This window comes from Myodes glareolus, chromosome 4 (assembly GCF_982192425.1).
Source record: "Myodes glareolus chromosome 4, mMyoGla1.1, whole genome shotgun sequence".
Lineage (NCBI taxonomy): Eukaryota > Metazoa > Chordata > Mammalia > Rodentia > Cricetidae > Myodes > Myodes glareolus.
The window spans coordinates 49,108,785-49,136,561 of record NC_142029.1 but is presented as its reverse complement, the minus strand read 5'-3'; the positions used below and the strand labels follow the sequence as shown (position 1 = coordinate 49,136,561).

At 44.9% G+C, this 27,777-nt stretch overlaps 1 protein-coding gene across 2 annotated transcripts in view; it reads left to right on the top strand.

Moving 5' to 3' along the window:
- Positions 1 to 27,777, top strand: part of Tbc1d2b (TBC1 domain family member 2B) — a 73,505-nt gene that overhangs the window by 15,744 nt on the left and 29,984 nt on the right. For both annotated transcript variants that reach the window (XM_048452485.3, XM_048452484.3), the window contains exons 2-3: positions 8,940 to 9,093; positions 20,952 to 21,120. In XM_048452485.3, coding sequence (XP_048308442.3) covers positions 8,940 to 9,093; positions 20,952 to 21,120 — 323 coding nt within the window. The remainder of the gene's footprint in view (positions 1 to 8,939; positions 9,094 to 20,951; positions 21,121 to 27,777) is intronic.

Sequence of the window (27,777 nt, the reverse complement as noted above, 5' to 3'; positions counted from 1 at the left end):
GCATTTATTTAAAACATGATTGACAGAATACAGACAATTCTCCCATACCATATTGTGAGGGTTAAATGACTGTGTAGACAAAAGTTCAGTGCCTAATAATTGTTTACTAGCATGCAAATATGGCTGCCTAGAAAGCCTATACTTCATTTCAGTTTTTTAAAGAAAAATGATGATATATTTGTGGGTAGAAAAATGTTGAGAGATATGTACATCAAGGTTTCCATTGATATGGTGATGTTCACTCTGTTTTCTTTGTTTTCCAAATTCTTCACGGAAGTTATGTGTGTGTTGTAATTCTTACTTGGCATTAAAGTCTGAATTTGGGTACAGAGAGATGGCTTAGTGGTTAAGAGCACTTGTTGCTTTCACAGAGAACTGAGTTTGGTTCCCAGCACACGCATGGCAGCTCACAACCATGTAACTCCAGTTCCGGGGGCTCTTAACACACTCTTCTGACCTCCACAGTCACCAGACACATGCAACACAAAATACATCTTTAAAAACTGAACTAAAATGTCCTTTAGGCTAAGCACTTGGTAGGCAGAGGTAAGTGGATCTCTAAGTTTGAGTCCAGGCTGGCCTGTGTAGAGAGTTTTGCAGCTGCTAGGGCTTCACAATGAGACCCTGTCCCAAGGAGGGGGGATTCAAGTGTACTTTTATAAAGATACAGAAGAATGAGGTCTTTTCTAGGTCTTGCCCTGCAGATTCTTGCAGAGCTGTGATAGTCCTAGACTCCACATATAGATTCCAGGCTCAGACTTGGAAGATCTTCAGGCTTCTTCATGGTTTCTCATTGCTTTTCATTTTATTTCTAGTAGTTTTAGTCACATAGACATTTTCTTTGCTTGCTTACAGTGTAGCTTTAGAAAGACTTTCTGTTCCAAGAAAACAGAAATGTGAGGACATTTCTTCCATGTTGCTAGTGGGGAGACTCACCCCTGTAACTGTCAGGCTGGAGCCGGCCCCCTAGAGTTGTTGTGGGGGAGAAGCAGCTCATGGCTTGCCATTTGAAACCTGTCCTTCTTGCTGTCACTTCAGGGCTCAGTCCTAAGGGAGTGGCTTGTTTTTCTTAGGCCCTGCACCACAGCTCCCATCTGGGTAGGATCGTGCTCCAGGATCCAACCTCACTGTTTGCTGTCCGGGATTTCCGCCAAACCCTTTCCCATGAATTTCTGCCCTGCTATGTGGCTCTGTAAGCCCAACCATTCCTTCATGTCCTTAAAAATGCAGTAGGAATCTCAGTATCTCTTGCCTCAAGAGGCAGAATGGGACAATCTTACTTACGTAGACATTTTCTTGTAACAGTGGGATTTATGCCATTCATTAATTTGTCATGTTCACTATCTCGTTCATCTAATGACTTTTGTTCAGTTTATTAAATCTTAAATCAAATTTGAGGTAAGTCTCCGCTGAGACAGGTTTCTCATGTAAGTCATAATTCATGGTGATTTTATTTCTTTCCAGATGTTTGTCAGTGCCATCATTCTATAGTTAATTCTTTGTCCAGTGGCTTGATTTGAAATGTTAGTTAGGTATTCTTTTACATACTTAACCATGTATTTTGATTTGCTAATAGTATATACTCTTGTTTTAATTATTATGGCTTTATAACATGCTTTACTGTGGTAGGACAGTTCCATCCCCATTGTTTCAGACTGAACTTAAGGTGAATTTTATCATCTCTTTGTCATGCTTTGAACTTGGACTAGTTTTTTTTTTTTCGAACCATAGAATGAAGGATGTCTCAGTTATATAGCTGTATTTCCTTTTTCTTTTAATTTAAAACTGCTTTATTTATAAAGTCAACAATCTGAGAAGACAGTGGATTAACATGCTAAAAAAAAATCTGTCTTTTGTCTTATCTCCAAACAGCTGGGCATTTTATGTTGGCTGTGATAAACATGTGCCTCATTATTTGCTGGGTTGAAGAAAATATTTGCCTTCCGAGTGACTTGGCAACAGGAATCAAGGGGTCTCCCTAAGGTCTGTGTCCCTAATGCTGACTGCTAGGATGTGGTCCTTGTCAATCTCTAATGCACATGCCATTGTCGCCTTTTCATGTTTGGCAGTGCTTGGAATCAATTCCTAGGAATGGAGTCAAGGGTCAGAGAAGTATTATGGTTTCTAAATGTACTGAGTGAGTATGAGTATGTGTGTATGGGGGGGGGAAGAGAAACAGACATTGGCACCACATCGTCAGGAGGGTATGTGTGTGTGTATTCATACAGAGGCCAATATTGGCTGTTGTTCCTGGGTACTTTCCACCTTTTCTTTTGTTTGCTTATTTGTTTGGTTTTGTAGTGTGTGTGTGTGTGTGTGTGTGTGTGTGTGTGTGTGTGTGTGTGTTGGTTTTTGAGACCAGGTTTCTCCTTGGCCTGAAGTAGGGTAGACTGGCAAGCCTCAGGGATCTCTTTGCTCTGCCTCCCCAGCACTGGGTTTACAAACGTGCTGCCCTGTCGCCCTGCAACTGCTGCTTCCCCCTTTTTCTTTTCCTTCCTCTCTTTTGTAATGTGGATTCTGGGGATCAAACTCAGGCTGTCATACTTAAAAAGCAAGTACTTTCCCAAAGAACCATCTCCCCAGCCCCTGTACTGGTTTTGGTAGATGAACATTCTGGACTGGAGGGCTGGAGTCCCATGGAGTGAACAACTGAGGCGAGGCAGTCATAATGGAGACTGTGCTAGCTGGTGAAGCCCAGCTCTCTGCCTTCACTGCTAAGTCACCACCAAGCTCCCCAGTAATGTTAGGTCTACTGAAAAGGTTTGCAGTCACAGATATAAAAGTCTACGACAGGCAAAAGGACCAATAAGCTTCTGTTTTATACAACATACATTGTATCTGGACTGCCAACATGTAAGGTGGCCAGTAAATTCTTTTGAAACTTCCCTTTTTGTTTTTAATTAAAAAAGGAAATTTCTGATGAAACCAACAACTTTGGGGTTAAATGACTTGTTGTACTATTATTTTGAGCACTGCATTGAAAGCCGGCTAAGTTGGAGAGAGAGCAGTCCTCGGGGTCCAAAAGAAGGAACAAAGGGCCAGGGCCTGACTCATCCATGAGTGAGTAGGCTCCTGGACTTGATGCTGTCATGGCTCACGCACAGCTGGAGCATCATACGGCACTTGGTAGGCAGCTGTCAAGAGCAGTTCCTCCACGACTAAATGCCAGGCTCTGTTCTCAGAACGGGAATTTTATATCACAGCTCTTAGAGGCATTAGTTGGCTCCCATGTGAGGATTGCGCCCACACAGTCCTCATCTGTGTCTACCTCTCACTTCACATCCACTCCAGTTGTCTTCCTTGATCACTCTGTTTTGTTTATTGAGGCAGGATGTCTCACTGAGCCCTGAACTCAACAGATTCCAGCTGGTCTGGCGAGCCAATCTTCTCTGGCAAAAGATTCTGTCTCTCTGCCTCCCAAGTGCTGGGATTATAGCAGCTGCCACACTCTACATGGATTTTACATGGGTTCTGGAGACCCAAACCCTGGTTCTCTTGCTTACACAGCATGCCCTTTACCCCTGAACCATCTCCCTGGCCCTAATTTCTACATTTCTTTTAAAAAGTCAGCAAATCCTTGATAATCACTGCCTCAAGGTAGTTTTGATGCCTGATTGGCCAGATTTCTGCAGCCTGATAATATGCCAGACACAAAGGAATGTAAAGGTCTTTTGCCCCAGGACTTCAATGAGAGATGACTGGTGTGTTTCTAATTGTTCCTAGTTATATTTCACTCTTCAGAGACTGAAGAAAAGGTTTTCTTGAGGAAAAGCAGATTTCCCATGGGGATACTAAAGAGGTCAGTGAAGGGTCTCTATCCGCAGGTGTATCCCAAGTGTGCTGAGCAACTAGTGCGTGTAAGGCCGGATCCAGTCACAGTAGGAGTGCAGGCCAGAGGAGGAAAGTCAGGCAGGTGTCTGTCCAGAGCCAGAGTAGTCATAGAGAGGTGGGCAGTCAGGGAGCAGTAGGAGGGCCGGGTCACTCTCCATATAACTCTGTCTTAGCTGGGGTTTCTGTTGCTGTGAAGAGACTCCATGACAATGGCAACTCTTTAAAAGGAAAGCATTTAATGGATGGCTTACAGTTCAGCAGATTAGTCCATTAACATCATGGCAATAGTCCATTAACATCATGGCAAGAAGCAAGGCAGCATGCAGGCAGACATGGTACTGTAGAAGGAGCAAAGGGTTCTTACTTCATGACAAGCAGCCAACAGGAAGTGGTCTCAGACTCTGAGCATGGCTTAAGCATATCTGAAACCTTAAAGCCCACTTCCATAGGGATATACTACCTCCAACAAAGCCATACCTCCTAATAGTGCCATTCCCTTATGGAAGCCAATTGTGTTCAAACTACCGCAACCCCTAAGTCATGCCTATCAGTTGGAGTGACATGGGGTCTTAGAGCTGACACTGTACTTGCCTCACTGTGTGACCTAGGCAAGTCTCATCCCTTCTAGATCCTGAGGGGAAAGGACTAGGGGGCATTAGGCTCTGACTCTGGCCACAGTTCAGTCTCATAGTAGCTGACTTGCTCTGTAGCTCCTTTCTGTCTCCCATAAAGATACTTGTGTTTTCTTGGTTTTGTCCCATGGTCAGGCCCAGCCCTCGCCATCCAGCCTGCAACCAGCTTGCCACTCAGACCCTAGGCTCTGCCTCAGCTCTGGTCTGATGAATTGATTTCCTTCTCCTCCCCAAGATTATTCTCTAGCACACACACCCCATTTTCACCAGCAATGTGTTGACTAATGTTGCCATTGCTTCTGCTAAGTTCCATGTTCCACCTTTCTAGGAAGTGTTGGTGGTTGTTTCTTTCCTACTAGCCACTATCAAGTAACCACACCGAGGCATAATATTACTTATAAATGCTCAGCCAATAGTTCGGGCTTATTACTAACTCTTACAACTTAAATTAACCCATTTCTATTTAACTATGTCCTGCCCCAAAGCTCATGTCTTTATTTCTCCAGCATGTCTTGCTTCCTCTTTATCTGTCTGGCGACTCATTCTCTGACACCACCCTTCTTCATCCCAGCATCCTTAGTTTGGTTGTCCCTTCTGTACTTCCTGCCTGGCTGCTGGTCAGACAGTTCTTTATTAACCAGTGAGAGTAATACATAGTCACAGTGTACAGAAGGATTATTCCACAGCAAGGAACTCTGTGAATGAATGAGTGAGAAGTGAGCGAGTGAGGAATGAATGAGTGAGCGAGTTAGTGACCTGGCCTGGGCCTTACCAAGCTGCCTCCCCTGTCTGCTACCTCTGCTGCTCTGCCTGTAGGCTTTTGCAGATGCCCCTCCGCCTGGTGTCCCTTCTTCTCCCTTGTCCTTCAGGATGATGTAAGTATTCCCTTCCAGACCAAGTTTCTAGCACACCTCCGGCTTTGTTGTTCATTTGTTCCATCACCTAGTACGTCTCCTGCTCTCTACCTGGCACTGCAGTAGATGCTGCAGAAACTGACATCTTAGAGTTTGGGTGAACTGGAGAAGACAGGCAGTAGGCTGCTGCTGGGCTAGCTCGAGGTCTATGTGCATCAAGCTGACATAAAACTAGAAAGACAATTCCCCTGCTAGAATGGCCAGTGGGAAAGCTTGTTGTGCATTTTATTGATTGATGATTAATGTGAGAGGCTCCAGCCCTCTGTGGACAGTACCACCCCTAGGGTGGCAGTCCCGAGTTCTTTAAGAAAGCTGGCTGAGCAAGACAGTAAGCAGTACCCCTCCATGGCCTCTGCTTCATCCCTGCCTCTAGGTTCCTGCCCTGTCTTTCTTCAGTGATGGGCTGTGATCAGAAAATGTAAGCTGAAAGTTCTTTCCTCCCACATTGCCTTTGGTCATGGTATTTTATCACAATAGTCAGAACTCTTTAAGGCAATGTATTCTGAAGCTCTCAAGCCTTTAGGGGATCTGTCCTAATCTTTGACTCTCTTTCCCCTCACTTTACATTGCTGCTTGCCTAGGGGTCCTTCTGCAGAGCTATTACCTGGGCCTTTTTCATAGCTCTCAACCTCTGGTAAAAACAATGATTTGTTTTCTTCCTAATGGGCCAGGTCCGTATAGCTAACAGGTGCTCAGTAAAAAGCTGTTGAATGAGTGGATGAATTGAAAGCTTGGCTGATAGTTGAAAGCATTTTCCATAATTCTCAGACATCTATCTGTAGTACACTGTTTTCTTTACCTTGGGCCAGGTGTGCAGATGTTAGCACGGAAGAGCCCAGACCAGAGTCTTAGTGCCACAGATTGGTCTAGATAGCAGCAGTTTGTCATCTAGACCTGTTATGTGCTGTCAGGCATGCATTCCCTGTGTCCGAAGTTTGCACACCATGTTGTATGCCAGCAAAGTTCCCACCATGGTGGCATAACATTTTTCTTCTTGCATGGCGTCAGCCTGAAGCTTTGTGACCAACATTGTCTATTTGCAGTGGTTCATAGTTTGGGTCCCTTGTACCTTGGTTCATTGTATATGCACATATATATGTGTAATGTGTAGTATATTCATGTCTGTGGTGTATGTGGGTCACATGCTTGTACATGTACCAGAGGAGGACATTGAATGTCCTTCTCTATTGCACTCGAACTGATTCACTTGAGAAGACAGGTCTCTCCTGGTTTCCTGTCCCTACTGTCATGCCACTAGGGTTACGGGCAGTTATAAATGACTATTCCTGGAGTTTTACATGGGTTCTAGAGTTTTGAACTCAGGTCCTCATATTAATGAAGTAAGAACTTTTACCCACTGATCCACCCCCTCAACTCTTGGTTGATCTTTTATTTTTCTTTCTTTCTTTCTTTCTTTTTAAGGTACTTATATTACAGAGTGAAATCCACTCTTTGGGTATACAGTTCTATGGGTTTGGATCAGTGCATAGAATCATGATTACCATAATGGTTATAATAGGGATAATTCCATCATCCCTGTTTCTCTGGTTTTGCCTCTTTTTGTCAATTCCTGTTTCACCCTCAAGCCTAGAAATCCCACATTTGGGGTTTGCTTATGTCCTTGTAAGTTTGCCCTTTTCGATTGTTTGGAGACATATAATATGTTACCTTTGTGATGTGACTTCTTTCACTTAGCAGTATGCTTATGATATTCATATGTTTTCTGAGTCCATAGTTTGTTCCTTTTGTTGTGTGGATATGCCACAGTCTGTTTATCCATCCACCAGATGGTGTATACTTTGGCTTGCTGACAGTTTTTAGCAGCTGTGAATAAAGCTCTATGAATGTTCACATACAAGCTTTTGGGTGACTGTAGTTCTTACTCCTGGGCATGTATGAGAAGTGAGGCTGTAGTGTCACCCAATGGTTGTACGTGTGACTTCATAAGGAATTGTGTGTGTACACCGCAGTTTATGAAAATTGTGGTTGCATTATACCTTTGTCAGTACACCACACTACAAGATAAAACATTACATTCTAAACTGAGTACAGTGGGCATACCTGTAATTTCAGAATTTAGGAGAGTGAAGGGCAGTGGTCATAATAAGTTCAAGACCAACCTGGGCTACATAGAGAGCCCTGTTTCAGAAACTGAGTAAGTGACTAACACCCATCTTAAAGGTGTAACACCTTGTTTACAATGTGCAGCTTTCTCTTTATACTCTGGATGGTGGCAGAGTTAATGTGACTTGTTTGGCAACCACACCATCCATAAGTTTACCATCCATACTTATACTTAAATTGGGTTTCTTGAGGTGAATTTTTAGCAAATAGGTTTAGAGTAAAAGAGCAGGGGCTTGCCCATCCTTTCCAAAAATCTTGGAGGAAAGTGTTCTATCTCATCACTTTCTAATCTTAGACTTAAAAACGATTTCTTATCCATTAGGCTAAAATCTTTCATTAGAATTGCTGTTTGCGCGGATCAGTCATGAAGCAAGAGCTGCTTGTCTGTGACTGAAGTCTTCCTCTGTCTGTCTGTCTGTCTGTCTGTCTGTCTGTATCTGTGTATCTAAAGTGCTATTGTGCATCTGTGAACTCATGATGTATGTGAGAGCGCTCTGTGCAGTGGTGCAATGTGGAAGTCAGAGAACAAATTATGGGAATTGCTTCCAACTTTATGTGGGTTCAAACTCAGGACTCCAGGCAAAACAATAGTAGAAGGTTTCTTTCTAGGGCCTGTGCCTGCCTCTGCCAGAGGCTCTTGACTAGGTTTATTGTACTAGGCATGGCTTCCCTCTTATGGAGCAGGCTTCAAATCCTAACAAAGAGTGTTTGGTTACTATCTTGGTTAGAGTCTCTATTATAGAGACACCATGACCATGACAGCTCTTATAAAGGAAAGCATTTAATTGAGGTAGTGACTTATGATTTCAGAGGTTTAGTCCATTATCATCATGGTGCGACATGGTGGCTGGGAGTATGGTGGCATGCAGGCAGACATGGTGCTGAAGAATTCTACATCTTGCAGGCAACAGGAAGTAATCTGAGACACTGGGTGTTGCTTGAGCATATACGAGATCCCAAAGCCTGCCTCCATGGTGACTTACGTCTTCCAACAAGGCCACACCCACTCCAATAAAGCCACACCTCCTAATAGTACCACTCTTTGGGGGCCATTTTCTTTCAGACCTCTATAATTCCTCCCATCATAATCGTGCCAACCTTGCAGCAGTTCACATATTGTGGTTGGTGTTGTACTTCTCGGGGTTCACATCTGTAATACTGCTGTTGGCTTTCTCCCCTAGCAGCCTAGCTTAGCAATCTGAAAGCTAGATAACAGGAAGGATGCTTGCGCTCAATTCAACTTTGTTTCTCTGTGTTCTGTATCTGAAGTGTGTGGCAAGTTTTCCAGCAGTAAGGCTTTGCCATCGTATTCTCTTGGGCAACCAAGTTGTTCTCTTCTTAATGCTGTTCTCTTCCATATGTACAGTTTGTACACAGATGCTTTTTAGCTCTTTATGCTACTCGTGGCTATAACAAGGTTTCCCTTCCCTCATTCTAGGCTCCTAATCGCGAGCTCATGACTTACTGGCTACAGGAGCTTCAACAGAAAAGATGGGAATATTGCAACAGCCTTGACATGGTGAAATGGGACAGCAGGACTTCCCCAACTCCAGGGGATTTTCCTAAGGGCCTGGTAGCCAGAGATAACACAGGTAAGACACAGGGGGAAGGCTCCATGTCTGTTCTTTCAGGGTAGCTATTTGACACAGCATTTCAAATTAGCAATGAGTGGAAATGAATTCAGAATGAAAATAACGATAATCCCTTATGAATGAACTACAGTCTACCATGCCAGGTGAGAGCCATTTTCAAACTAGTAATGACCTGGGTGTCAGACAAGGCTAATACCAAGCATATTGCAGAGATGATGAAGGGCAACACTTGTGTATAACTGAAGTCATGACCCACAGCATATACCTTCTAATCTGGCTCCAAGGCTAGCCTAACGTCTACCATAACTAAAGATGGAAGTCTACTCACCTATGTATTCTTGCTTGGGCTAACTTCCTGACACATTGCATTTCGAATGTGCCAAGAAAGTAACGGCATTCTACTGGTTATTTTCTAGTATTTCTTAGGAAGGCCTTAAAAGCCAAGAACTGATTTGATTTGATTCCAGATCCATGGCATTTTCATAGGTCCTAGTTTGTCCTGGTCATTTGCACCCTAGAGAGGGTGTACTTTTGTACTTGAAAAGCAAAACTTAAACCCCATGATCTTCTTCTGATTGTTGATTGTATTGAGCCCTCTAGAAAGAATGGGACAGTTATTTGTAGATCATCTTACAAATCTTCCTCTCCCCCTCTGAAGGCTATAATGTGAGGCTGTTTCTTGTGGCTCCTCCCGTTAGCTTGTTAGAACAAGCCTGAAGCTTCTGAGCTCTTAAGTGAACTCTAAAATGGCCAGGGCATTGTACTAAAAATTTAAAAATTATATTTACGTGTGTGTGTGTGTGTGTGTGTGTGTGTGTGTGTGTGTGTGTGTATGAACCTGTATGTACTACAGTGAGCATGTGGAGGTCAGAGGACAATTTTCAGGTGTCACTTCTCTCTTTCTATCATGTGGTTCTTGGAGATGGATCCAAATCAGGTCATGAACCTCAGCTACAAACTTGTTGACCCACCGAGCTATCTTGCCAGCGCTGTAGCAGCATTCTTAGTTAGGCTTTCTTATTGAGATAGGGTCTCACTATGTAGCCTTGATTAGCCTGAAACTCACTATTTAGATCAAGAAATCTACCTATGTTTGCCTCTGGGGTTCTGGAGTTAAAGGTGTATGACACCATGCCTGGCCCGTACTAACACTACAAAGGAATGCACATTACATTTAAAACCAGTACAGGGTTTGTTCTAGCACTTCTGTGAAGAGCTGTGGTCTGCACTCTGTAAAATATGTAGGACCCTCTGCTCGGCAGAGCAAGGGCAGTGGCATCTGAGTTCTATGCACTTAGCAGCTAGCTGTTAGACTAGGGTTTTCCAACCTTGCTTTTCCTGGTTGGGCATTTTTCAACAACTGTCCATACGAGTCAGACAGAGGATACTACCTGATACTGCCTGTGTTTGTATCTGTGGATGATTTCCTGGGAGTCTTGTCATGGAGATTTAGAACTCTGGTTCTCCTTGGAGCAGAAGGGAATCCTTTATGTTCAAGTGCATGCTCCCCTCTAGTTTAGAAAGGACTTCCTGTTGCCTGAGGCTTAGTTTGGTTTGATTAATAAGTTAATTTTTATTTTCATTGTTTTGAGGCAGGCTCTGTAATCTAGGCTAGCCTTGAACTCCTATCCTCCTGCCTCAGCTATGTGCTTGTATGTGCTTGTGGGGACCTGGGGTGTGGTGGGCAAGCACTATGACAACTGAGCTGCATCTTTATCTTTTTGTTTATTTCGTTGTTTTTCTGAAACAGGGTCTCATGTAGCCCAAACTGGCTTCAAACTCACTCTATAGCTGAGAATGACCTTGAACTCCTAATCCTGTGCTCCCAGCCTGTAGACAGGTATTTGGAAGCCACTGTTAGTGTTAGTGTCTTTTCCAAGACAGAAGCTCTATATCATATTCAAGGTCTCTCGGGACCCTGGGAAGAAACGTTAGCGGCATGGGCAGCCTCCATGCTAGTGGCTTATGCCCTTGCCTCCACTCTGGGGACACAGGTCACTCCTCTCCAGCAAGGACTTGGATGTGTAGCTGAAAGGAGGACAAAGAGGTAGCACCTCATCTTGAGCCCCCCTGTCATGACCCTCCTGCTCTTTGGAAACCAGAGTGGTGAGGTTGGAGAGCCAGAGTGGCCATCTCCAGCTCTCATTTGATTCCCACCTCTGGTTTGTGCACTCCAGGTATGGGAATGAGAGTTTGTGCCGTGCTATTTGCTCATCCAGCAAGTGCCTGAGGTGGCCCCAGTCTCATCAAGTGTTCCTGTGAGCTAGAGTATTTGTGCAGAGAAAAGCGAGAAGTGCAACTGGGGGAAGTACAGGCAGCCTGGGCCCTTGCTGGGCTGAGCTCAGCATTGGGCTTATTGGGGCCTCTCTAAGGACAGATGGCCAGGGACTCAGTCAGTAAAGAGACAGAAAGGAAGTGGAAAGAGCCAGAGAAGGGTCCTTCCACATTGTCATAGGTCAGTAGGTCTGCAGGAACCAGCAAAGCCACGCCTCAAGGGCACCCAGACCTGGAACAGACTGGGGGAGCTTGCTGGTTGGCCTTAAAAATTGAGGGTTTTTTTTTTTTATCTAAAGCACAGTGTAGTTTTGAAAATTATTTGTATAGAAATAACCTTAAATGTCTTCTACATTCTAGGTAGGAATTATAAAGGAAGAACAAATATTGAAACCTTGAACCACTGAGCCATTTTCAAAATTGTAGCTATCCAGAAAGTGAAACATTCTCAAGTAGAAAGCCGAGAAGAGCAGGGACTGGAGGGATGGCCCCGGGGGTGAGAATGCTTGTTGCTCTTCCAGATGACTTCAGTTTGGTTCGCAGCACCCATGTCAGCCAGCTCACAACTGCCTGTAACTGCAGTTCCAGAGGGTCCAGTGCCCATTTCTGGTCCCTGTGAGCACCTGTACATACATGGCATGTACACACAGGCACATATACACATAAATTTTAAAAGAGAACTGCATTTCAGGCCCTCTTGTTTCGTCATCAGAGGGAAAAACTGGTTAAAAGATACATTTTGTGGTTATATGACAATGTCCTTTAATTTTCTGTCGTCAGCTTGTGGCTAACTGTGCTAACTCTAGCTTGACTGGAGGATGACTTTTTCATAGTCCTGGTTTCCAGGAAACATGAAACTCATCCTATTGCTGTCTCCTAGTCACCAGTCACCTCCCCCAGCTGAACACCTTGTAGTCTTGAGTGTCCATCCATCAGGATTCTCCAGGCACTTAGAGCCACTGTGGAGAAACATAGACGGAATTGACACTTAGCACGCAGAGCTAAGTATTTATCTTGGCAGTCCTGTCTGGAAGCTTTGTGTTCACCAGGCTCTGAACAGGTCACTTACCTGTGACTGCAGGAGTGTACACTGTGCCATGGAAGTGAAGTTTGTCCACTCTCCACATCACAGGGATTGGAAGGGTGGAAGGGTGGAGATAATTCGATACCTGCACACACAGGCATGCTCACACACGTACCCCTCGTAATGTGACTTCGAATGGGTGAGGATTATGTTTCATTGCATTTAATAGGAAACTAGATTAACAAGAAAATTACTTCTTTTTCTCACTTATGGGCAGTTCGGTGCCGGAGCTGACTCCTTGGCCATGTCTAACTGTCCCATGCTTAGATCTGAGTTCCTGACTCATGCCCACTGTCTCTGGGGTGGCACTCATATCATAGGAGGACGCTTTCAGAGACCTTCCACTTCTCTTTAGCAGTGACTCTCACGTGATGTAGCCGTTCCTCATGGCTACATCAGATGGTTAGGAGGGAAAAAGGAGAGCCAAGTAGTTCAGCTGAGTGTGTCCTAAGAAGCACAGACTCTCAGGAAGCAGGGTGGACAGTTGTTGGGAACTGGCACTGTCCCATAATTGCCTCTGTTTCTGTATTTCTTGTCTTTGGAGAAAGAAACTTTTGTTTCTTGGGTGGTTGTTCAGTTTTTTAGTCAGGTATTAGAAAGGGGGTGATCTTCCTCTGTGTGTTCTCTGTCATCCCTTCACAGCCTGGCTTCTGAGGTGTGTCTTAGACACCACCCCCACCCATTGTCTGCCAGAGTCAGTTGGATACTTTGGAAAGATAAAAATCAACTGTCTCCATGTAGAGATCTTCATGGCCGTTAGGAACCAAGAGTCTGTCTGCAGGTTTCCATAGTGCTTGAGAATCCACATACTGAGTCCAGATTTAAGATGTCCAGTCCACTCGTTTACTGCATTCTCCACAAGACCTTAAGAGAAAGAGCAGAGGCATCAGGACCCTGCTCTCGGTGAGACTCTGAGTGGCAGGCATGTAGAAGTATTCCTCACCCTACCCTGCCCTCTCTCCTTCCCAGCCCCATGTCTTACTTCAGGGCCAGGTGACTCTTATCTCTGACTCGTGGTTTTGGTGGGCTGAGTGCCTCTACATGGTAGGTATTTCTTAAGAAAATTGTGTTATGAAAACAGCTTGAGGCGACCACATTTCCTCCTCTGCAGAAGACATCACCTCCTTTAACTGTCACAGCTTCTGCAGTCTGTGTGAGTGTGGGCAGGGGTTCCTCTAGACCAGTGGTTCTCAGCCTTCCTAATGCTGCGTGTTGTGGTGACCCCCCTAAAGTCATGTTCATTGGTACTTTGTAACTAGTTTTGCTACTATTATGATCTGTAATGTAAATATCTGAATGCAGGATCATGACCTACAGGTTGAGAACCACTGCACTAGGCCTAGGAGGTTTGTGGGTGGAGCACACAATAGTCACATGTTGTCTTCTAATGCCACGGTCCTATGCAGTGATCATAGTTGTGTGTCTGTATTACCTACCCTGTTTGTGAAATGCTACGAAATACCCTGCAGTTTTCCCCGTATGAGCCATGGTCATAGCAGCGCTGTCTCTGAGAGCGTGTATCACTGTGATTCAGCACATCTCAGCAACCCCTTCTGGGAAGTGAGACATTCTCAGAGCCGGTTCTTTGGAAGTCAGGCTGTGGGGGAGATGTGGAGTGAAAACTCAGCTCTGTGTGGAGAGGCCTCTAGAAACCCAGGAGAGGGGTCTGAAAGGAGGCTGTGCACAGCTGGCCAGGGTCTGGGCCCATGGAGGCGTCCTGAACCTGGCTCTGGGTTTGAGTCTGTACAAGTGAAGACAGGGGTGCTGTACTATAAATGGCAGCTGGGCCTGAGACTGCTGAAGATCAGGGATGGATGGGGAAGGAGAGAGGGAAGCTGAGTGTGGAGCACCCCTACTAATTCAGGGAACTGTCGCACGATTAATAAAAACCAGAGACAGATATTGGGGTTCAAGCTGAAGATCAGAAAAGCAAAACAGCCAAGCCACTAGAGAAGTCTCACCTCTACCAAGTCTGGGCGACTGCAGACTGGCCCTGAGCCTTGTCTCCTCCCATCATATATTCCCCTCTAGTGCTGGGATTAAAGGCACATGACTCCCTAGTACTGGGGTTAAAGGTGTGAGCCATCACCACCTGGATCTGTTTCTGCATTGATCTTGTGTGGCCCAGCCAGGGTGGCCTTGAACTGCCTCCGTCTCCCGAATCCTGGGATTAAAGGTGTGTGGCACATTGCCTAATCTCTTGTGACTTAGCTTTGCCCTTCTGATATTCAGGCAAGCTTTTATTTATTAAAACATAAATATCACTATAGGGAACTTACCAGGAAATGGCAGTGGTGCGGGAGAATTATCTGTATTCTGTCAATCATATTTTAATAAAACGCTGATTGGCCAGGCAGGCAGTATAGGCGGGTCAACCAGACAGGAAGTAGAGGCGGGGCAAAGAGAATAGAATAAGGTTATGGAGGAGGAAGGTCCCTCCGGCACTCCTGTACAGACCACCGAAGAGACAGCATGTAACCTGCCCAGCTGAAAAAGGTATGGAGCCATTATGGCTAACATAGATCAGAATAATGGGTTAATATAAGTTATAAGAGTTAACAAGAAGCCTGACCCTATGGGCCAATCAGTTTATAACCTAATGGAGTCCTGTGTATAATTTTTCCTTGGGACTTGCTGGCTTGTTGGGGTACTGGGCGGGACAGAAACCCCAACAAGCTGGCCCCTCATGTTACATATGGCGCCCAGACGTGGATATCTGAATCCACAGAAAGCCTGAGAAAGCTTGGAAAAGAATAGAGTAAAGCATGTTTTCTTGGTATGGTAGCAGCAATTTCTCAGGTCTGCTCTGCTTGCTAGAGGCAAGCAAGGCTGTCAGTTAAGAGAGGCTTCCTGACTCAGCTTTAGCTGCAAAACCCTGCAGCTCATTAAGAGGTCCTGCCACGAAACACTTAAAATGGTGTTGATGAAAAGCTGAACGCATGCTTTTCGGTTTTCAGTCGTAGCAGGAAAAAAGCTGCGCTGTTTTAAAATGCCGGCTTTCTGGACTGTCCTGCCAGGGCGATCTCTGACTCTTTCAGGCAGGCAGTCCGACTGAGTATGGTCTGTGAGCAGAATGCTGCAACTTGCTTGCTGACAAGGACCTTAAAACACCATAGAGTTGTGGCAGTAAAAGGCTTCAGTGGTACCTCAGCCACAAGGCTGGAAAGCTAAAAAATGAGCTGGATCTAGCCGTCAAAGCCACGGCTTTAAAGGAGAGGACTAATCTTCTCCTTAAAGACTCATGTAGTCAAAAAAGAGAGAGAGATACAGTAAAGAGAGGTTCAAAGACGAAGAAAACCTCTAAATGGTTTACAGTGTGTTAAAAATATATGCAGGATAAAAGTTAAAGTTCTTAAAGTAAAAAGAAAGAAAGAGAGTAGTTAGGTGTGGTAGAACACACCTTTAATCCCAGTGCCTGGGAAGCAGAGGTACGTTGACCTCTGAGACTTTAAGGGGCAGAGGTAGTTGACCTCTGTGACTTCAAGGTGTGGTAGCACACACCTTTAATCCCAATGCCTGGGAGGCAGAGACAGATCTCTGAGTTCAAGGTGTGGTAGCACACACCTTTAATCCTAGCACTGGGGAAGCAGAGACACGTGGATCTCTGTGAGTTCAAGGTGTGGTAGCAAACACTTTTGAGCCCAGTACTGGGGAGGCAGAGAAGGAAGGATCTCTGTGAGTTCAAGGACAGCCTGGTCTACAGAGTTATTCCAGGACAAGGATATACAGAGAACCTGTCTCAAAAAGTAAAAGTAAAAATAAAAGAAATAGAGGTTGAAATAAAGCTGCATAAAGATGGAAAATAAACAGAGAATCTTGATACTGTATGCTATTATTCTCTCTTTGAATTGTTTGAATGCTGAGGAAGGAGCAACAGCTGCTAAAAAGCTTTTGTTTATAAATGCTGCTGAACTAACCCAAGATAGGCATTTTGAAAATACCTTGGCTTCAAAACTGAAGTCAAAAGGTATGTTACTTTGGAGAAGAGATTCTGCTTTTGTTTCCACAGAAAATGAGAGACTCTGGATTTATTCAGAGTTAAGAATAATCACCTTTGACCAAGGGAGGCCACCTGAAAAATCTCCGATAGGAACAGATGGCCCAGATGTCTGAGTTCTACATCCAGAACAGATTCAAGACTACTGCCTGAGATGATCGAGACTCACAGGATACTCCAGTCATGACTTGATTATAACTCTAAATTTTCTTTAGGTCCCCTTAAGACTATCAGCGCCCCCAACCAGCAGGAAGTAGCCTGAAATACTACGCCCACATTCCCAACAAATGGATTATGGGTATTTTCCTTTGTTTAAAAAAAAAAAAGAGAGGGAAATGGTGCGGGAGAATTATCTGTATTCTGTCAATCATATTTTAATAAAACGCTGATTGGCCAGGCAGGCAGTATAGGCGGGTCAACCAGACAGGAAGTAGAGGCGGGGCAAAGAGAATAGAATAAGGTTATGGAGGAGGAAGGTCCCTCCAGCACTCCTGTACAGACCACCGAAGAGACAGCATGTAACCTGCCCAGCTGAAAAAGGTATGGAGCCATTATGGCTAACATAGATCAGAATAATGGGTTAATATAAGTTATAAGAGTTAACAAGAAGCCTGACCCTATGGGCCAATCAGTTTATAACCTAATGGAGTCCTGTGTATAATTTTTCCTTGGGACTTGCTGGCTTGTTGGGGTACTGGGCGGGACAGAAACCCCAACAAGCTGGCCCCTCATGTTACATGGCAGGAAGAGGAAATTCAGGAGAAAGCATGAGTGTCAGGCCATTGAGAACTGTGGAAACCTCTGTCACCTCCTGCATCATTTCCTCAGCCCACAGGAAGCCATTCTCGCCTCAGAACAACTTACTGTCATTAGTCATTCAGCCAGTCGTGTTACCCATTTCACCTGCGCCCCTCTGCTGCTCAGTGGTAGTTATTTGCTATTAGTGAATCAGACGGAGCCCCATGCTTCAGGCTGTGTTCTTGGTGGGAATTACCAACAGATGAACCAGCTGGTCCTCCCCAGGGGCTCTCAGAACCCTGACTTCTTGTGTCTCTATGGGAACTACAGCTCCTTCTGACCACTTTCTCCTCCCCAGTCTGGATTGGGATTGTAGCTCCATGGTGGAGTGCTGGCCTCACGAGCCCGAGAGCGAGAGCATAGTCCTCATTCAGCACATCCTGTCCTCTCCCACCTACTGTGGAATTTCCGGTTCCTTTCCCCACTCCCACACTGGTATGGGGAAAATGGCCATCTTCCCCATGAGGATTCCCTGGGACATGCATGCACTTTGCTGTCTCCTGAGGTTTCTGGCAAGGTGAGAGCAGGAAGGGAGGGAACAGACTCACAGAGGCTGGTCAGGTGAGTGTCAGCACTTTTGTGGGAGAGCTGTGGCAGGAGACTGGGACGTTACAGGGAGTGAAACTTCCTGAGTCACCGAAATCTAGGAGTTGCCATAGAATAGGTCCCTAGGAAGTGTGCTCTACCAGCTCTCCAAGGCTCATCACGAAATGCCTAGAAAGAATGGAAGACACCCTCCAGGCAGACTTTCTCTTCCCACTGCAGTTGCAAGACTGCTCCAAGCAGCCCCCAAGCCCGTTTCTCCCTAGGCTCCCTGTATGCTAATGTTAGGGCATGTTCCCTGCTCTCCTCCTAGAGGCTTCCTGAATGCAGCTGCCAGGGCACATACTGAAGAGAATCCAGCAGCTATACTTTGGGTGAAGCGTTTTTAAAAACCAAACCAAACAAACAAACAAAAAAACAGGCAAAAGTAAATTGAAGCTGCAGTAGCTGTAAAAATATACTCAGGACTGGAGAGGTGGTTCACCAGTTAAGATCACTTGCTGAGTTATTTCCTCAACACCCACATGGCAGTCCACAACCATTCATAACTCCAGTTCCAAGGGTTCTGGCACTTTTTTCTGACTTTCATGGGTATCAGGTCTGTACATGATAAACATATATATGTAGGAATAGTGCTCAAACATGTAAAATTTAATAAGCAAATAAATAAATAAGCAAACATACCCAGCCAGGAAGCCGCTTCTTTTTCAGACAGTGATGACTTTTAAATATCATTTCTACACAAGACCCCACTAAAAATCATTTCTGCAGCGTGGTCTTGCATGGGCTCCCTGAAGACCTTTTCTGCCCCTGCACCCTCCAGCTCCTCTAAAGTCCTTGCGTAGGCAGGGGTTTGCCGCAAGCCCTGGGTTTTCATGGTAATAGGTACCTTGCCACATCTGAGAGTGTGAGAGCCCTTGCTCCTGCGGGGCCTCACGACCTCGCTGCCAGCCCACACAGGAAAAAGAACTGCACCTGCTGATCATAGCTGTGGATACAGCTGGTTGCTTGTTTCCTGGTTAGGCTTAGAACGACCATGCTCTTACTCACGTTGGGTCTTTGAGAGGCCTGCCTTCAGGAAGTCTGTAGAACAGCTCTGTCTTTCTCTGAAGTAAAGAGTAGACCTTCCATCCCTGTGTGCCCGTGGACTAACACAAGGACTCACAGGCGGTAAGTGCCTGCTGTATTTTGACTGTCAGGTGCTGACCAATGTCTTCTTTGCTTTCTAGCCATGTGTGTTACTGCCAAAACAGGTGACTCTTTTATCCCTGGCTCAGGCATTTAGTGTCGTGACACAGTAGCTAGAGAGTGGCCTGAATTAGTGGTGTCTGAACCTTTTTCCTTTTGCCTATTAGATCCCCTTAAATCGTAAGGGGAACCCCAACATCTAAGTGAAGAGAGCAGCCACTGTGCTTTTCCTCCTTCCCCTCCAGCAGCCCCTAAGCATCTCCTGGAACCCTAAGACCCAGAGCAAGGGTCTGACTACCAGGACTCCCATGTGTCCTGTGGTGACTGGGAGCTGGCCATGTTGACCTTCCTTAAAGAATTTTCCTTAAGAGTAACAGCTCTGTGTCACGGGTGCTATTCCCTCAGCTCTGGGTGCTCAAGACATGATGGCGTATATGTAAGCTGTGTGCTATTCTCCCGACAGCAGCCCTTATTCCTGTCACACCCGAGGCTCTTTTACAGGGCATTCTTGGAGCCCTTCCCACTGACACGGACAGCAGTCAAGTCAGTGAGCTGCCTACAAAGTGAGAGCCTCTGAGAAGACATTCCCAACCAGGACATCCGTCTCCAAGGGTAGTCGCTGCCCAAGATTCTTGGGCCCTGTTGTCTTGACCAGCTTTTTGTGGAGACTAGTCCTAAGCAGCCCTGGGCTATGCTGGTCCTATTAGAAACTAATTTTCTTCTTGGCTGTCAGTAGTTATCAGTTCTAGTCAGCCTGTGTTTTTATAGTAATATTGTGAACACTGTTAAAAAGACATGTAGACCGACTTGGTTATAATGAAATAGCAAGAAGTTCTGTTCACAGACATTCATTATTCTCAGACGTTGCCACTGGGAAGAATACAAGATGTTTGGCTTGTTAGGATTATTTCTTTAAGCAGGGTGTAAAACGAGTAACAGTGTTATCTTCATGTTTATTAGATGGCTTCAGTTACTATTTTTATTACTTTATGACATTTTTATTTCCTACCCTTACCTGTTTTTCTAATTTTGAAACAATTAGCATGTTGCTTGAAGCAGATATTATTTAAGCTATAAATATTGTTATTTCCAAATAAATCTTGAGCATTATATTATTTCAAGCTGCAACATCTCCAGAGGCTACATTTTTTTAAATTATTTTATTTATATGTATGAGTGTTTGGCTCTGTGTGTAGTGTGTGTGTGTGTGTGTGTGTGACAAGTTTCTAAGTATTCCATATGACCACAGTACCTGCACAGGCCAGAAGAGGGCATCACATCTCCTGAAACTGGAAATACAGATTAGTGAGCTGCCACGTAGGTGCAAGGAAACTGAACTTAGATCCTCTACAAGAGCAGCCAGTGTTCTTAATCCCTGAGCCAACTCTCCAATTCTCAAAGCTTACATTTTAAAGAAAAGTTTTGAACTTGAACCATGTTTGGGTGTCGTTGCTTTTGCCTGTGAGTTTGCTGAGCTCCTGCTCTGAGATAAAACTTCCTCTTTCACTGTCACGGTGCGCAGCTATTGGAAAACATATTCATGTCTGTAATCTCTCCGCTTCCCTAGGAGAAACAGAGTAAATAGAGTGTACAAAGCTGATCCTTGCTTTCCTATTTTCAAATAACAGTTTAATCCTGGAAATTGTTCCTTATCAACACAGGTGAGTGAATCCTGTCATGCCATTACTGATCTATAAGACTAGAGGGGTATTGTGCCTTTTCTCTCTCCCTGAACCAACAGTTAATTTTGGTGGCCTTGAAACTCATCATCACCTTACTATGAGAAGCGTGGCTCTACTTTAGAAGATAGCACACGAGCACAAAAGTCACCCACAGACCATGATTTTATATAGCATGCATCAAAATGTGCTGTTAACATATTCTTATATAGTGTGGCAAATCAGTGTTTTATGTGGGATGACAGATTTCCTGGGAAAGTTTGGGGTAACTGACAATTGTTTACCTTTCTTTCAGATATAATTTCCCAGCACCCAAATCCTTCTGCAGAAAAAGCCAGAACTGTGCTCGCTGTGGAAGCTGCCCCTGGAGAGCTGGTGGGAGACCGAGCTGCTCGCCAGCCAGCCCCAGGGCATCCGAATTCCATTAACTTTTACTCTCTGAAGCAGTGGGGTAATGAGCTCAAGTGAGTCTTTGGGAAGCAGCATATGCTATTGAAGATGGGTTTTCTGATAATGAGTTATAATGTGGGTTGTATGTTTATATGTGACATTATAAAGCCACTTTACATGTATGAAGGGTCTTTGTGCTTTACAGCACTTTCACACATAGGTCATTTTCTTAAACAGTATGCCTGCTGTGTCTGGTACCATGCCAAGAGTCATCACGTGGTTTCATCTGATTGCTTGACTATGTCTGGAAGATCAGATGGCTGACATTTTACAGAGACTGAAACTAGCTGAAGGGGGATGGGGTGGTCTGAGATGACAAGGCTTCTAGATGCTTTTTGCCCCTCCCACTTCACCCTGTTCCCAAATCTCAGGACTGGCCCAGAGTTCTGTGCTGTGTTGGTGCATGGGCCAGTGAGAATGGACGTGTGTTTTTGTTTGTTTGTTTGTTTGTTTTATTTGTTTTTAAGAAAGGCTTTGTTAAGAATTGGGAGCATGGGGATCGTAGGACAAGGTAGAAGGTGTGGGGGAGGGGTGAAGAGAGAGGAGTGGAGAAAAATATACAGTCCAATAAAAACAATTAAAGGAAAGCCTTGTCGAAATTATATATAATTTATCCATTTACAATATAGTATTTTGTGGTTTTTAATACATCCAGAGTTTTATAATCAATTATAGAACATTTTGTTGTTGTTACTGTTTGGTTGGCTTGTTTGTTTAGCCAGGACTAGTCTTGAACTTGCAGCTGCCCTGCTGTCTCAGTTTCTCAAGTCAGGGAATATAGGCGTGGGTGAGCCGGACTCAGTTTTAGAATGTTTTCTTCACCCTCAGAAGCTGTGCAATCCTTTCCTGCCTCTCTTGCCTTCTTCCCCCCTCCCCACCTTCAGTCGTAGCAACCACTAATCTGCTTCTGACTGTGGGTTTGTTTGTTCTGAACCTTTCATGTAAGTGGGATTGCACAATACGAACCCTTTGGTATGTGGCTTTCTGCACTTAGCATAATGTTTTCAAGATTTATCAAGGTAGTAGTGTTTAAATATCTCATTTCCTTTCCTGGCTAAGTACTGTCCATGTATACTATCCTAGTTCTGTTTCCTGTTACTGTGATAAAGCACTCTGACAAAAGTGACTCTATTTATCCAGCTTACAGTTCCAGGTTGTGCTCTACAATTATGCGAAAGCTAAGGTGGTCAGGACCTGGAACAGCTAGGCAAATCCAGACAAGAGCAGGGAGGAAGGAAGGCATGTCGTGCTCAGCTCTTTTTCCTCATACATACATCCCAAACGGCTCTTCCACATTGATTGGCGTAATCAAGACAGTTCCCGCAGGCTGGCGAGCACTCTTACCTACGGAGTCATCTCCGCAGCCCCAGTGTCATCTGTGTGACCCTAGCCATCCTACTGGTGTGAATCGACTGGTGTCTTATTGTGGAATTGGTTTGCATTTCAATGCTGACTAACAGCATTGAGCATCTTTTCCCACGTGGCCATTTGTGCATTCTTTTTGGAGCAGCATTGTGTTGGATCTATTAAACATAACAGATCCTTTTTGCCTGTTTAAAATACTATTGGCTTTTTATTACTGAGTTGTGTGTATTGTATGGAGACAATTCATCTATGTTGGCAGCAATAAGCTTGGTGGACAGAGATTCTTAGGAGACTTGGAGAGTTAGTAGGAAGGTTTGTGCCCTGTGCATGAGCTTAGAGTAATTATTAAATATCTCTGCCCAGAAAAGAGAATATATGTCTCTTTTGTATGTGACAACTCTTAAAGCAAGTGTGGAGTTAATGTCAGCAGAAGCAGTGCCAGCTGTGCTGTCGTAGCGTTGCATGGTGTAAGAGGCAGACTCCTTGAGAGAATTCTCAGCTGTGCCGCTTCATAATCGACTGTCTCATGCAAGTGCCTTACCATTCTGTGTCTGCGTTTCTCATTTGTAAGTAAGCATACATACCTCATGGGATGGACTGGATGATGATAAGTTAATGCGAACAAAAACATGGAACAGAGCCTGGGACTCAGTTTGAAGGAAAGTGAGTGTCGTCATGTTGGGTCTTGTGACGACTGCTCTCTACAGAAGCGGGATGCTCAGGCAGATTTCAAGTGCTTATGTTTTTTCTTTTCTTTTGGCTTGTGGGCATGCTGTAGGCGGTTAATACAAAATGACCTGGGTGAATGGAGAACCTTTTTTATAGTTCCAGGGATGGGAACATGCTAAGCAAGCTCATGCCCTCTCAGCCCCAACCTGGAGAAAACTTAATGACCTTAGAAATAGTAAAGCTATTTTTTTTTCCAAAATGTATGGCTCAAAGGTTCTATTTTTATAATGGATTCAAACTCGTATTAAGATTGACTGTGGTCAGGGTTTGAAGGTGACTTTCATTGTGTCCTTTAGTTCAGCTGGGACCCTCAATTGGAATCACCTGGTGAACTGAGAGTTTAAATTCCACACTTTTCTACAACACCCAAGGGCCCATTGAGGTTCGGCCACAGCTGAGGTTCAGATTTGCCGGAGTCTAATAGCTAATGCTGTTTTAGTTACTGTTCGGTTGTCGTGGCGGAGTACCATAGCCAAAGCAATGTATAAATGTTTGATTTGGGGCTCATAGTTGCAGACAGTTAGAGTCCCCATCGTAGTAGGAGCAGGCCAGCGGGCAGGCAGGCATGGCACTAAACAGTAGCTAGGAGCTTGCGTCCCTATCTCCAAGTAGGAAGCAGGGGAACTAACTGGGAATGACCTGAGCTTTTGAAACTTCAGAGTCCACCCCTAGTGACACACCTCTTCCAACAAGACCATACCTCCTCATCCTTCCCAAAGAGTTCCACTAACTAGGGGCCAAGTATTTAAATATCTGAGGAACATTCTCCTTCAAACCTCCCTGATGTTCATTGTACCTATTCTTGTATCATGTGATTGAATCACTTAGTAATCCCTTAAAATATATTTTTTTTCTATTGAAAGTAAGTTAGATGCTTAGGAAGAAAATTGATAAAGGTTATTATGCCACTAAAATATTGTTGAGACAATGTGGATGGCATGGTTGTGAGGAATCAAGAAGAAGAAAAACTTGTAAAAGCCTGAAAGATTCTAGGCCTACATTGTCAGTGTATTATTTATTCCATTAAGAGCAGCAGCAGCAGAGAAACAGGATTGGAAAAGTCGGGTGACATCTTACAAGTGTGGTTTCTCCAGGCAGGGCAGCCTGCAGCCAGTAGCCCTGGCAGGCGAATCTTCTTACTCACTCCTGCATAGGCACCTCTGTTGTAGGTTTAGTTACTTTACTTAGTTCCCTGCTTTAATGACTTTCTCATTTAACCTACCCCATCCAGATCACATTAGGTAACGGAACTAGACCCCTTGTGAAATTCAGGTGGTATGTATGAATAATCACTGCCTCGTAGAGTCTGGCTGGTTGGCAGTGCTCAGCCAATGGCAGCTAGAGGATACAATGCTACAGGTACCTGCTCTCACTCTTCGAGGCCATAAACCTAGGGCCTTCCCTTCATGTCAGGTGGAGAGCCCCCCTCCCAGGGTGCATGGAAAATCGGAGCTGCTGGGAAGGTGTGCTTACCTTTCAAGGTTGTCTCTGTTGAGTCTTCTACTGATTCTGCTGCTGGCTGTGTCCTGGGCCCTTTGTTTCCGTTTTCCTCATAACCGTTCAAGCCTGGTGGCAATGTCCCTTGTATATGTGACTCAGATTCCTAGGAATCCACTGGTTTTGCCATTTAGGGCTTTGCCTGGTGACTCATCTCTTTCAGAGCCCCATTTCAAAGAGGTCACCCCAGCCCAAACCAGTGCCCAGATATCTGGTGCATTTGGGGAAGTCATTTATGTCTGTGTCTATGTGGTACTTGCTTATGTTTTCCTTGTTTTAAGGCGTAGCTCAGTTTTTGCCCAGAAAGTGATGGTGGTAGTCATATTGCTGCCTCATGGGTGTTTTCAGAACCAGGCCTTCTGGGGGAGAAGCACAGGGATGGGGGTGAAGAAGGGCAGGCTGTGTATGTTGCCATGTCGATGCCCAGGCTTTCCTACAGGCTTTCTAGAATGTAGCATTGTTTGTACCTAGCTAGCCCTCCTCTCCAGCAGTCCTTCCCATCATGGTTCCCATGATTGGAACCATGCTCTTCTAGAGGCCTGTTCATTAGCAGGACTGCTACAGCTTTAGAGAAGTCATGGTTGTGGCTTGCAGACAGGAAGACCTTAGCCATGGCTGGAATGGTATCTGACTCAGTATAGGAAACCAGACCCCAGAGAATGTCAGTTCCTGCCCTATCCAAGGCCATCAAGCAGTTAGCCCAAATTTCCAAATTTTAATTAGAGCTGGGGGCTATGGAAGGAGGAACAGTTGCTATCTTCAGCTTGGGTCTGCTGGACCCACTTGTTGCAAGAGACAAGTTCTCAGTAGCCTGAGTCAACTCATTCTGCTCTCTTGGCCCTGCAGAGGCTTCTCGGTGCCTCAGATTACCCAGCATGACCTCCCCAACTCAAGAGCCTTCCTGTAATCACAACAACAGAGTTCCTTTCCTGAGATTCAGATGTGGCCCTTGTGGGCAGTGGGCATTATTTATCCCATCACGTTGGTGTTTTCCACTGGTTCCTACCTTCTCTCTCTCTCGCCTCCCCAGCACTTCTCCATCTCCCATTGGAATGCTGGGCGTTGTGATGGGGGTCAGTGGGACAAATGGTAGCAAGCACAGCGTGGGCCCTCAGTCTTCTCTGAAATACTCAGACCTTGAACCCTCTGGCCTAGGTGAGCCCAGAGCCTCCTGGCTTGCATGTTGCCACCCACCAGCTTCATTCAACCTGTCCTTTCTTAGTCCTAAGTTTCTACTTGATAGTGAAAGGCATACATGCTTATAAAGAAAGAGGCCTGTTCCTGCTGAGGGACTTGGAGCTAAAAGAGAGGCCTTTCTCAATCCACATTCTAGAAGTAGCTACTAGAAATAGAATCATAGATGTAAGCGCTCTGGAATTCTCTCTGCCTGTTAAAAGAGACCCTGCAGTACACACTCTCTCTGTGCCTTAATGTTCTGACTTTTCCCCCTCGACATGCTTTCTCTGTGACATCCAAGTCACGAGGTCCATTCACACCATTGCTCTTCCCTGCAGAGTGAGAGACTTGGCAGAGATGGAGAGTGGATGACAGCTTCAGGAGTCCTGGGTTGAGCACTGTATAGTCTGGATGGCCTAACTCAATAGCTCTTCCAGGGCTACAGACAGATTCAGGAGTGTGGCTGTGCCCTTTATTTAACCTGTTTCCTAATTGTGGGTATCTGCTCATCAGTTCAGAGGAAAAAATGCTGAGTCACCTTCAGAGAGAGGGTACCTCCTGTTTTGTTTTCTGAAAACGGTCTGAGGGAAGAACGCTGATTACTGCCCTTTGAGGTAGCCTGCTTCCTCGCTGCCCCCAGCCTTCTTTAAGTACCCAGACCCTCCACCTTAGCGCACCTTTCACCACTGAAAAAGGTTGGGGTGCTGGCTATAGTATGACTGTGTATACTATACTATGTGTATAGTATACTATAGTATAAACTTGTAGGCCCAGGAGAGATTTGATGGGCCATTTCCAAACCCTTCTCTCAACTTCTAAAGTCCACTTGCTCGTCAAGATTACAGTGAGTATTGAGTATATAGTTACTGTGTTATTTGAGTATCTTTAAATTATTTTTATTTGTTTGGGAAAGTGTGGCACAGTGTGTTGCACAATAAAGAATTGGATTCTGCCAAGAACGCACTCACCAGAGTGTGGCTAAATAGTACTTCAGCTGAAAGAGACTTCACTCTGAAGCCAGTCTCATTTCCCCTTTAGCCAAGCCTTGGCAGTTGTCACAGCACTCCAGAGCTGTCCCTCAGCCCCAGGGGTTGCAACAGCCTGGAGACAAACCCTGGTGGGGGAGGCAGAGGACATGAAGTTGGTTATTGAAACTGCCTTTCTTCCTGCGCAGACTGAGTTTGGGTCTTCTCTGATCTCATTTCTCCTTTTGGGGTTGACTTGAAGAACAAGAGCGGCAGACAGGGCTCCAGTTGCGCCTCAGCTCACTGCTCCGCACGCCATTCTTCAAGGAAAGAACAAGAGCACATTTTGAAGCTGTGGCAAATGACAAGATTTTTACCTCCTGAAACATGTTATAGGAGAGTAGGAACAAGGAGTTCTGGCCTGGAAAATGTCACCAGAATGTTGGGGCAGGATCACAGGTGCAGGGACTGTGCAGGGGTAGGAAAAGCATTTGTGAGACTTCCTTTTCTTCCAGAGAAGCTATTTTGAAATCATTTTCAGTACAGTTCTGGGGTGTTATGAAGCCAGAGTTGACCATGACAATAGTGTGATCATTAGGTTCCCCTGGGGGTTGACAGAGCCCCTGCATGTACAGAGCCAGGCACCAGAAGAGATTACGCTTGAGTAACATGCAGCATGCTTACTCTGTTTACTTCCCTCTGGGCTCAGTCCTCCGTAAGTGAGAAAGCAGCTGCCAGGTGTTAGACAGGTGTAGCCACCAGGTTTTAGGGACTCGATGTTAAAACTCTGTGTGTGTGTGTGTGTGTGTGTGTGTGTGTGTGTGTGTGTGTGTATAAAATGGTACATTCACATCTTTTGCCAGCAGTATGATAACCTACATGTACTGTATAATCTCTTTGTGTTCTTCTAAAATTTTAAGTTGCTTTAGTGAAATTCAA